The sequence below is a fragment of the Lithobates pipiens genome, unplaced genomic scaffold (genome assembly GCF_037356315.1).
Source record: "Lithobates pipiens isolate NorthernLeopardFrog02 unplaced genomic scaffold, aLitPip1_a1.2 Scaffold_23, whole genome shotgun sequence".
In the NCBI taxonomy this organism is placed as follows: Eukaryota; Metazoa; Chordata; class Amphibia; order Anura; family Ranidae; genus Lithobates; species Lithobates pipiens.
This window is the reverse complement of record NW_027507785.1, coordinates 170,642,933-170,655,311: the sequence shown is the minus strand read 5'-3', so window position 1 is coordinate 170,655,311 and position 12,379 is coordinate 170,642,933. Positions and strand designations below refer to the sequence as shown.

Genomic DNA, 12,379 nt, shown 5'->3' with positions numbered 1-12,379 from the left:
ATCGCAGTGCGAACTATCAAATGGTAGAGGAATTGGATCGCATGTGTGAACACCCATGCGATCCAATTTCAGTGCGGACCAAAAAGGGATCCTACACCATTCTGGTGCGAATGTGATGCCATTTCAGCCATACAGTTTGTATGGTTGAATTTGCATTGCACAGACATTGCATGTGATCTGCACCGCAGTGTGAACCCAGTCTTAAGCTCTAAAACACTGATGGACACCTGTAAGCAGTGGTGGCCATGTAAGTATCCCTCTTGGTACTGCCTACCTTTCTGTTGCAAACCTTTAGTGTATGGGTGTCACCTCTGCCACGGCAATGACTGAACAGTGTACTGGTTTCCCCTCTATGAAGCTGCTTGGTAAGGGACCCCTTTAGTCTGTGAAGTTTGTAGACTATGCTCCCCTTGTTTGACTTTCATGTGCCTACCGCTATACCCCAAACATCCGCCCCAATTTCAAGTTCTGCCTCAGATGTTTCTGGGGCTTAGGTCACCCCTCTGTCACTTGAGGTCTTTTCTTCTGCCATGGATAGCTTTGGTTGACATGTCAAGGGCTTCCTCAATGAAACACCCTTGTATTGATTAGGAGCTATTGAAGGAGACAGAGGTCCATTCCTCTCTAATACAGTGTTACCCTGGTGCCCCCCCCCCCCCCCCCCACTCCTTAGCTCTTCCCCTGTCCCCTTCCCTTCTCCCCCTCTCATTCCCCCCTCTCCTCCCCTAGTACAGGACTGTGATGATCTATTATTGACTTTAGGAATTGATTGAAGTAATACATGCATAGTTGAATATTCCAATGTATGCTATTTACCCTTGCCTGTACTTTTTCCAGACTGTTACAAACTGTTTTATGCTGTAGTACCTATATGTAATATACTGACCTAAGTGAATGACTGTACACTGTGTGTGTGTGTGTGTGTGTGTGTGTGTGTATATATATATATATGTAATGTATGATTGTATGAAGTACCTCTCCTTTTGGAGACAAATAAAAACTGTTAAAAAAAAAAAAATGCCCTCCTCCTTCCCGGGGCATTGAAAATGACATTGAAAATGCTTTTAAAGGCTCTCTACTCCCGCATGCCCAGCTCTGTCCATATGCAGAATCTTATGATTAAAAGTTTGGACAGCTAAAGCTGCCTGTAAAAGACACCTCACACAATCATCCAAGATACTTATCTGGATTTCCCTAATCGTCTTTCAGGACAGCCACTATGAGAGAAAGTCTCCTCCTCTTCCTCTGGAAACACTGCGCCAGCCCATAAATTCTCACTTCCCCTGCCGGACCTCAGTTATTAGTGTTTCCTCTGGAGGGGAGACACTGTGCAGGGACCAGGCCGATTAGTCAGGGAGGCTGTGGCCATTTTTTGTCAAGAACCCTGTAAAAAGAAGCAAGTGCTTCCTAAGGAGAAAGTGGGTTCAAGCCATTCGAATTGACTTTCGGCTTACTTACCTCACCAGGTATTGCCACCCCTTCCTAGTGAAGCGCAGCTTCAGGTCGTCTGGGACTCTTATCACTTCTACAGGGATACAGCTGCTAAGCCGTTCGGATTTCCCTGTACAAGGGTACAGACCACCTTTTTTTCTTGGAGCCGAGCAGGCCGGGGCGACGTAGTTTCCGGCGGAGATGAAGGCGTGACCTCGAATACGATCGACTTCCGGTTCCGGGTTGTGGAGCTGATAGGAGGGCTGGGCACAAGCTGGAGATGAGTCGGGAACGCGCACAGGCAGCGTGAGACTCGGTAGTAAGCAGCCACCTGCAGTCATGTCCGAAGCTGATGCTCAACCAACAGACACTACCTCCAGCATTCCTAAGGTAAGAGCACCCTGGGGAGGGGTACTCTCTATCTAGGATTGCCCTCCGCATGTATGGTTCCTATCAATGGGGGGGAGGCAGACCTGCTGGGGGGGGGGGGGGGGGGGCGCTAAGATCCCTGCATTATAAGAGGGGTCTAGTGCACTCCCAGGGTTGTATCCTGAACTTTGTAATGACAGGTTTTTTCATTTTTTTTCCTTGTAAGTCCACGCATAGCTCTAAAAATAAGTGTGCCTTTTAGAGGAATCTTGGACAAAAGTTTTGTGCAGAGACTGAATCTGAACCGGAGTCAGGACTAGCAGCTTCAGTCAAAGAGCTCTCGTCCACCTTCTCTTCATTTAGATCCCTGTTTGAAAATTTTCAGCTTCCCACGGGTCCAGTTCCCCAGGATACAACCCCACCTCTAGCACAGAATTCTGCTCCGGTTCAACCTGCTATGACCGGGGGGACGGAGGTTGCAGGCCTTTCAGGGATAGTACGGGGACTTCCAAGACAGTTCCTCTTCCAATTCCCAGGAGAGTTCAGAGGGGGAGGACCAGGACGGGGGTCCAGGAAAACCTCCAGATATAAATTATCCCTTGATGAGGTAGAGGACCTCTTAAAGGAGATTTATACAACCCTCGGTATCCAGGCTAATAAGAAACCCCTGACCCTTCATGACCAAATGTACTTGGGTTTAGGGGAACAAAAGAGAAGGATGTTTCCAGTACACAAGGTACTGATGGAAACAGTTAAAAAGGAGTGGCAGGATCCTGAGAGAAAGCCCTTCTTTTCTAGATCCCTTAAAAGAAGATTCCCATTTTCAGAGGACCCGGCATGCATTTGGAATAAAAGCCCCAAATTAGATGCCGCCTTCTCCCAGGTCTCCAGACACACGGATCTGGCGTTTGAAGACATGGGGGCCTGGGCAGATGTCATGGACAAAAGGATTGACTCTCTGCTTAAAAAAACATGGGACTCAGCTATTGGCAATTTAAAGCCTGAAATGGCAGTTACAGTAGTGGCTCGCAATTTAGAGCACTGGCTCTCACAGATCCAACAACATATTGAGGCAGGCACAGATAAGGAAACCATTCTGTCTACCTTCCCTACTGTGCTGCGAGGTGTCGCTTACATAGCAGACGCCTCTGCTGAGTCTGTCTGCATGTCAGGCAGAACAGCGGCTCTAGCCAATTTGCCAGGGGATAGAGCCTCCAAGGTAAAATTGTGTGGGATACCTTTGACGGAGGACCTCCTTTTTGGCCCAGGGCTAGAGACTGTTCTAGACCGCACAGCGGACGGGAAAAACTCCTTTACTCTTAAACGGAAAACCCCTGTACAAACAAAAAAGGCGTTTCTTCCGCAAGGGTGCAGGGAAACCCCAAAACCAGAGGGGCAAAAGAAAACCTGGCCCCAAAAGGCAGGGGCAGAGGAGGGGCGATTTTTCGCCCTCCTGACCAGCCCCAAAAAACCCAGTGACATTCCAGTTACAGTAGGAGGAAGACTGGGGGCCTTTCTCCCACAGTGGGAGGCAATATCCAACAATCAATTTATTTTAGGGGTGATAAGAAGGGGATAAGAAGGGGGTACCTCCTGGAATTCTCAAGACCGCCTCCATAAAGATTCCTTGTCACGCATCTACCCAGGTGCATGGCAAAGGCCGAGGCCTTGCTGGAAGCACTGAGGGAATTAGAAAATCAGGACATCATTCTCAGAATCCCAAAAGCGGAAGAGGGAAGGGGGTTTTATTCTCATGTTTTTCTAGTAAAAAAAACCTTCAGGAAAATTCGGATTAATTCTGAGTTTAAAGCCCCTGAACAGGTCAGTGGCATACAAAAGATTCTGCATGGAGCCAATCTTTTCAGTAAGGGCTGTACTACCCCGCAACTGTTTCATGGTATCTTTGGACCTAAGGGACGCATATTTACACATCACTATAGCGGAGGCCTCGCAGAAGTTTCTACGCCTTCCCATAGATCTAGAGGGAGAAACAGTACACCTTCAGTTTCAGGCCCTGCCATTCGGGCTATCCTCATCACCCCGCATTTTTACCAAGGTCCTGGCAGAAGCCATGGCCTTTCTTCGGCTCCAGGGGATATCTATAATGGCCTACCTGGACCTGCTCTTATTTTCAGCGTCCTCAATACAGTTAGTCAAGGATTTTGACCTAACCAAAAGGGTCCTTACAGACCTGGGGTGGCTATTAAACTTGGAAAAGTCCAGCCTGATCACCTCGCAACAGATCTCCTATTTAGGATTTCTGTTGGACTCAACGCTGTTGAGAGTTTTTCCTGCTGAGAGAGAAGGTACAAAAGCTGGACAGAGCGGTGGCCTCTCTTCAGAGCAACCAGCTGTTTTCCATAAGGTTTCTGATGTCAGTATTGGGCCGCCTTACATCTACCCTCCCAGCAGTGCAGTGGGCGGGACTACACTTTCGTCCCCTTCAGACCTTCGTTCTAGGGGTGTGGGACCACAGTCAAGAGGCTCTAGACACCCTAGTACATGTTCCACACCAAGTAAAGAGATCCCTCTGGTGGTGGAGAAAAGTGACGAACCTGTCGCAAGGACGCCTGTGGCTCATCCCAGTTTTTCAGGTAGTTACCACAGATACAAGTGGCAAGGTTTGGGGGGCACATTTGGGTTCCCTTCTAGCTCAGGGCACATGGGAAGACGACAAGCTGTCTCAGTCGTCCAACTGGAAAGAACTAAGGGCAGTGGGACTAGCCCTCAGGTTTTTCAAAAAAGAGCTCCTGGGCCACCACATTCAGGTGCGATCGGACAACTCCCCCGCAGTGGCCTACCTAAACAAGCAGGGCGGCACTAGAAGCGGAGCCCTGTTGACTTTAGCCACAGATATCCTGAGCTGGGCCGAGACCTTCACTCTCAGCAGTTTTCCTGAGGGGAGAAAAAAACGTGATAGCAGGCTTTCTCAGCCGAAAGAGGCTGAGGGAGGGCGACTGGGTTCTCAACCAGGAGATCTTCAATATCATAATAAAGAAATGGGGGCCTCCGGAGGGGGACCTTTTCGTGTCCAAAAGCAACGCAAAAACCCCCTGTTTTTTTCTCCCTGAGAAGGAGAGGGAGCTTTAGGGGTGGACGCTTTGAACCAGAGTTGGCACTTCAGAACATGCTATGCCTTCCCGCCTCCGGTGTTGTTGCCAGCAGTTCTGAGAAAGTTTAAAATGGAAAGCACGTCTCTGATTCTAGTGGCACCGCATTGGACCAAGAGGGCATGGTTCTCAGTACTGAAACAGTTGGCTGTAGAACCTCCCTTATTCTTGCCCCCTCGGGAGGGTCTCCTCTCTCAGGGGCCAGTCCTCTGTCCACGAGCACGCCAGTGGAAGTTAGCGGCCTGGCTACTGAGGAGGGCATATTAAAAGCTAAGGGGTTTTCAGAGAGGCTAGTGTCTACCCTCCTTGACAGTAGGAAAAAGGAAACACGCCAGATCTATGAAAAGGTCTGGTTACGTTTCAATAAATGGTGCATAGGAAGCTCTTTCCCAGTACGGAGCTCCTCTGCAGTGTTGGAATTTTTGCAGTGTGGGGCAGATAAGGGCTTATCCATTAGTACCCTCAGGGGTCAAGTGTCAGCCCTCAGTGTTTATCTAGAAAGGCATCTGGCTGCCAACCCGTGGGTAGTCAGATTCTTTAGGGCCCTGGCTAGACAGAGACCGGTCCAGGGTCTGCCCTTTCCCAGATGGGATTTATCCTTAGTTTTACAAAGCTTAACGGGACCCCCCCTTTGAGCCTTTAGAAGAGTGTTTACTAAGAGAGCTTACTTTGAAGACAGTTTTTCTGGTAGCGGTAACAACTGCCAGGAGGGTCAGTGAGATTGAGGCCTTATCAGTCAGGTCACCCTTTTGCGTTATTTGCCCGGACCAGATAGTTTTAAAGACAGATCCGGCCTTTTTGCCGAAAGTGGCATCTGGCTTTCATAGAAGCCAGGAAATGGTTTTACCCTCATTTTGTCCCAATCCCTCAGGTGAGAAGGAATTGAAATTTCATTATTTGGATGTTAGGAGATGTATCCTACACTAGAGCTGACCAAGGCATTTCGAAGGTCAGACTCCTGATTTGTTTTGTTTTCTGGGACCAGAAAAGGATGTAAGGTGTCCCGACGCTCTATCGCTAGATGGCTTAGAGTAGCCATCGAGCAGGCTTATTCAGTTGCAGGGAAAGAAATCCCAGTGGGTATTAAAGCACACTCTACAAGAGCTATGGCAGCCTCCCAGGCAGAAAGAGCGGGAGCAACGCCAGAACAGATTTGCAGGGCAGCAACATGGTCCAGCTACTCCACTTTCGTAAAACATTACAGAGTGGACCTGGTGTCGGCAGGTGAGCAGGCCTTTGGGCGAAAGGTTTTGCAAGCTGTAATCCCACCCTAACTGGTAAGTGCTTGTTTATCCTCATAGTGGCTGTCCTGAAAGACGCTTAGGGAAAATTAGAGTTACGCTTACCAGTAACGTCTTTCCAGTAGTCTTTCAGGACAGCCCTAGTTACCCACCCAAAAATTGTGGGGAGTCTTATAAAAGACCAGAACGCAGCAGGATAATGGTATTTGACAACATGTTATTAATGTGTTCTTGTGTCTCTCCAGCTGTCCGGAGGTAATCTCGATATAAACTGAGGTCTGGCAGGGGAAGTGAGAATTTATGGGCTGGCGCAGTGTTTCCAGAGGAAGAGGAGGAGACTATCTCTCATAGTGGCTGTCCTGAAAGACTACTGGAAAAGACGTTACCGATAAGCGTAACTCTAATTATTCTGATTTACCCACAGTGCTTTGTGCGCTTTACAGTAGGACAAACACTTCCAGTTTGTGACACTGTCCATTGGCCTATCCTCTGATCCCAGGGCAATCATGAAGATGTTTGTACCCATTCTTGCCCTCCTAAGAACTCAAAGCATTCAGGTCACAGGATATCTAGACCAATGTTGCTCAACTCCAGTCCTCAAGTACCCCAACAAGTCATGTTTTCTGGCTTTCCATTATTTTGAACAGTTGATTTGATCAGTTTCATTGCCTTAGTAATTACCACAGCCATTTCATCTGAGGGATATCCTGAAAACATGACTTGTTGGGGGTACTTGAGGACTGGAGTTGAGAAATATTGATCTAGATCATTGATATGCAATTAGCGGACCTCCAGCTGTTGCTAAACTACAAGTCCCATCATGCCTCTGCCTCTGGCTGACATGCTTGTGGCTCTAAGAGTCTTGCTATGCCTCATGGGAATTGTAGTTCTGCACCAGCTGGAGGTCCGCTAATTGCATACCCCTAATCTAGATGACCTCCTTCTGAAGGACTCCCTTCCACCTTTCTGCAAACATTCACAAGACTATTCAGATGCTTCAGGCTTTCGGTTGGTTAATGAGTGTTCAAAAATCTGCTTTCCAACCTTCCCTCCACCTAAAATCTTTGGGCCTCATCCTAGACACAGCCCAAGCAAAGGTCTTTTCTTCTTCTAGAAAACAAACTGGTCTCTCTCAGATCTCACGCTTGGGCCTTAAGGTCAAAGAAATATCCCTCTGTGAAGGTCTCCATATGTATTCTGGGCCTCATGGTGGCCTGTAGCAAGGCTGTTCTAGTCACCCAATTGCATTCAAGGCCTTTCCAACACAACATCTTGTTGGCATGAAGCAAACACACTCATTCATTTGACCTCCCTATGCTTCTTTCCAGACAATTAAGAAATTCCCTAGCCTGGTGGTTTGCCAACTCAGTCTTGATGATGGGTAAAGTCCTTCCTTCTTCCCTTCCATATCAATGGAAACTGATAACATAGTTATTTAGTTACATAGTTGGTTGAATAAAGGCACCAGTCCATCCAGTCCAAGTGTGTGTGTGTGTGTGTGTGTTTGCTACTACCATTTTCCATATTTCTGTACATTGTTTGCTAAAAACAACACATCTAGAAGTTTTTTAAATTTATCTACATTCCCCACGACACCACCAACTCTGGAAGGGAGTTCCACATCCTTACCGCTCTAACAGTAAAGAACCCCTTATGCAGTTTAAGATTGAACCGCCTCTCGTCCAGCTTCATTGTGTTGCTACATACCTTCTTTAGGTACCTTAGGTTAATTAGTTTCCTCCAATGCTAAATTCACCATTTAAAGATTTCCTTATCATGACTAAACACCCTCTTAAGCACCTCTTCTCCAGGAGGAATACATTGAATTTTTTGATCTCATAACTAAGGTCAACCAGCCCCTTATTAGCTTTTTTTGCCCTTCTCTGGACCCTCTCCAGTTCATGGATATCCTTCCTAAGAATTGGTGACTCAAACTGGACCAAATACTAAATGTGAATTAACCAGAGTTTTGTAAAATCGTAGAACTATAGTTTTAGCTCTTGAGTAAATATCCTTTTTTGAAGTGTTTAAGGCATTTATAGAGGCTGGCATAGCACACTATGTAAGTCATTTAAAAAAAATGAGTGTTGTAAATACCGATTTTGAGTTGTCTCCAGGCCAGTCACGTGACTCGTGGCCACTTTACAGCTCCGAGGGATGGTTTCTGAGAGAGGGGCTATGATATCACGTGGCTGCTCGTCTCCTAGCGCAGAAGCCATCCATTGGAGCTGTGGCCGTGATTAACGTGACCGTCCTGAAGACAAAGCTCAAAATCGATATTTACAAGACTTGTTTTTGAAAAGGACTTGCATAGTGTGCTATGCCAGCCTCTAATAGAGGGGCTGGCAGTGACAATTTTGGGTTTCTTTTTTACAATAATAGTGGCGGGACCGGGCCGGAGACAGAGAGGGAGCTGACAGGCAGGAAGGAGGGGGTGGTAGAACAGCAGCGTATGACGGAGGGATGCACTTTGACCACGGTGGTCAAGGCTGAGCAGCCCTGATTTCCGTGGTCAGTATAGAGGGCATACAGGAAGTGGGAGTTTTATTTTATTTTTACCGTTTAGAGGAGGGCAGATTACACAGCACAAGCACTGTGCTATCTGCTTTAAGGGGCCAAGATCAATATTTGTTTTTATTTTTTAGTGATAAACACTTTAATGCATGCTGATATTCTGCTAGCCTGCTTGCTGCAGCTTGGCATTGCATGCATTTGCTGAGTCTGTGATCTACTAGGGGCCCATAACAGGTGCCTATCTTTTAGGCTGTGGTGGCGTGTTGCAATCTCAGTGCAGGGAACATGGTCAGCAAAGGAATCTAAGCTTCCAATCAACTCTTGGAGTTCAAAGCAATCAGAATAACTCTGCCCCAATGGACTCTCCTCCTTCAGGGACACCTGCTCAAGGTGCATAAAGACAATGCCACGGCTGTCCCCTATATGAATCATCAGGGGGGTATCGGGAGTCATGCAGCCTGTTCATCTCATGGACAGAGAAACACTGTCCGGTGTTCTGTGCTTTTCTGCTTGCTACTAACAGAGGCTTTATTAGCAGATGGGAAAGTGGGGTTGGCCACCAGCAGAGCCTCCCTTAAGCTGTTTTTTGTTTTGTAGCTAGCATCCTCCTCTTGCAGGTGGCACTCAGTGGTCAAGTTTTATTGATCTTCGCTATGTCCTTCAAGGGATGCAGAGAGAAGAAATTTATGGCACAAAAGTCCAATTTTAAAATTCAGCTTTAAGGAAATAGCTGATTCTACTAGTACAAGGAATGCATGAGTTATCTATCTAGAAATGCGTTTTTCCTTCATTTGATAGCGGATTGAAATTAGATGGGGCTTTACCAGGTCTTTGCTAAACTCCTGCAGGTGTTACCTTTTTCCAGAAATTAGTGATCCGCCTCTTCGTTAGTCACATGTATACTTAGCTTAGTTAGTCGTTTACACTTGTGTTATCTGTGAAAAGTGATCCACTGCAGATCGCTTTTAACAGAGCTGCAAGTTGGCATTTTCACCTCCTGACAGTCTGTTTTTTGGGGGGTTTTTTGACAACCAAATAGGCTTTTTACAGGAAATACTCAACCACGACAGAGAACATAGAGTTTGGCTTGTGAATGCAGGAGATAGCCCCATTCACTTGAATAGGTAATCAGCGGTACTACCTGCCAGCGTGACAGGGGATATTTTTGCAACGACACACAGCAATGCAGCTGCTGCATGTGTAAACCCCCATATGGTTGTCCTTGCAGGTTATGGGACATGGTAAAAATGCAGCTCAGCCTCCTAATTATAGAACCCCCCCCCCCCCCCCCCCAACCACAAGTTTAACACTGAAGACATTGTATAAAAATTGTATTTGGAGCTACATAGTTTCTTTCCCCACAAAATACACTTGTGGGGAAATTACTGAGGGAATTATGATGGCATCCTTTTCTGTTCAGTACACTAGGGCCTCATGCACACTGAGCATTTGCTCAGCTCCTGTGAATGCCTTCCTGAGAAAATCTGTGTTCTGCTTCTTTCTTTTTTTTTTGTTTCTGCTTAAAATCTCCTCTCCTAAATGCGCTGGTGATACTTGCTTTATTTTTATTTTTTCATGTAATCATCAGTGTTCATGAACCCTAATAAGTATTCAGTGGCAACAGCTTTCAATGCACAGGGAGAGAACAAATAAGAGGTCATCTTTTAAAGTTGATTAGTGTGTCTTGGTATAGTGAAATAAAGTGTTTAAAATCCTTTTCCTTTGAATTTCAACTGAGCTCTACCATGTTTTATATTTCAGATTATGGTTCTGCCAAAAATATCAGGTTTATTCTCCATGTTCCTTTCAGATCCAGTGTGGCTGGTAAATCAACATGCATTAGAGACATTCACTCGGTTTGCTGAGGTATATGTTGCATTTATTAATACGTTTTATGTGAAAGTGATATATATTTTTTTTAAATAACAAGCATGTCATACTTGCCTGCTCTGTAAAATGGTTTTGCACAGAGCAGCCCACATCCTCCTGATCTTTGTATGTGTATCTTTTACTTCAGCAAGTTCAAACTTGTGGGTTATCGGTTATAAAGTGGATATAATTGATATGCAAATTATGAAGCAAAGCTAGTACGAATGAGTCTTGTTCTTTGATACATTTAAGTTTGGAGAGATACTTGTTAGAGCAGGGGTAGGCAACCCCCGGCACGCGAAGCCTCTTTTGCCGGCACTCGACTCCCTCCCCATCAGCAGTGTCAGTGAGACACTAATGCATTCCAATTTCAGAGTTTTGCAGGGCCTAGAAGGAAAATTCGCGACTTTAACTGCATCCGCTATCCAAGGATTGTTAGATCCCCCTCCCCCACCTTAGATCCCTTATCAAGGGAACAGTGGGTAGAGGATGAGGGGTTACCCTCAGTTGATCAGGAAAGAAAGGCAAACTGATTACTCCTCTGTGGAGGAGACAACTGGAGTTGAACCTTTTTTTAGCCTTGCAATTTGAGAAATTGCTGGTACAAATCTCTTGCAGAGATGATTCATGCCTCATTCAGGCTACCTCTAGTAGAGTCAGCTGATGGTTGTTTTTCTTAGGTTCCTTAAAACCTTCACCGCCTTTTTTCGTGCATTTCCTGTACATGTACAGATCCATGCAGAAATTCAACAGATCCATTCTACATCTAAAAGAATGTAAATCAGTTCCCGAAGATCCATTCCTTTTTATGGAGTTGATCAGGACAGTAGTTTCTATCCTACAAAGAGGAAAATTTCTGGTGCCTATCGGCATCAGGGATGCATATCTGCATGTCCATATATTTGCCGCTCACCAAAGGTTTCTGTGGTTCAAAGTAGAACAGCAGCATTTCAGTTTATAGCCTTGCCCTTCGGGCCAGCTACAGCACCCCAAGTGTTCACAAAAGTGCTAGCCCTACATCTAGCCAGGTCAAGGGCACAGGGCTTAAATAGTCTTGGTATACCTAGACGATCTATTTCTAATAGACCAATCAGTGTTTGGAGTAAGGTCTATGCATTACAACCAGTTATCTGGAAAAGTCTAGGTTGAGTTCTCAACCTAGTGAAGTCTCCCTTAAAACCGCTTAAAAAAAGCTGGAGAATTTGGGTCTGATCATAGATACAGCCCAGAAAAAGGGTGTCCTTGCCCAGGCAAAAGACAACTCCATAAGAGAGTTGGTGCAGATGGTCAGGTCAAAAGGAGATCCCTCCATTCACCTTTGCATGAGGTTGTTGGAAAGGATGGTGGCTTCATTTGAAGCAGTTCCCTATGCCCAGTTCCATTTGAGACTGTATTTTATTTGCTTGGAACAAAATAATCCAAGCTTTGGACGTGGCATTGCGGCTGTCCCCAAGGGTGTCCCAAAGCCTCAATTGGTGGTTACTAAAGAATCAGCTAGAAGGTAAATCCTTCAGACCACTTATCTGGAAAGTGGTAAATGACAGAGAAGACAACTGTCCAAGGACAGTGTTCAAGAACCGAAAGAGCCTTGCCCATTTAACATCCTAGAGATTTGGCTCTGAACACCTGGACTTCCAGGTTAAGGGATTGTCCTGACAGGATCCAATCTGTCAGTGCCACAGCTGTAGCCTATATTAATCACCAAAGGGGGCACCAAGAATCTTATCAGCACAGAGAGAGGTGAACCATATTCTAACTTGGGCAGAAATAAATATTCCATGCCTAAAGGGAGTCTTCATTCCGGGAATAGGAGATTGACATGTGGACTACTTAAGTCTCCAGCAG

General features: G+C 46.0%; 1 protein-coding gene across 3 annotated transcripts in view; it reads left to right on the top strand.

Moving 5' to 3' along the window:
• Window positions 1–12,379, top strand: part of FIRRM (FIGNL1 interacting regulator of recombination and mitosis) — a 387,122-nt gene that overhangs the window by 310,082 nt on the left and 64,661 nt on the right. For all 3 annotated transcript variants that reach the window (XM_077452604.1, XM_077452605.1, XM_077452603.1), the window contains one exon: window positions 10,427–10,531. In XM_077452604.1, coding sequence (XP_077308730.1) covers window positions 10,427–10,531 — 105 coding nt within the window. The remainder of the gene's footprint in view (window positions 1–10,426; window positions 10,532–12,379) is intronic.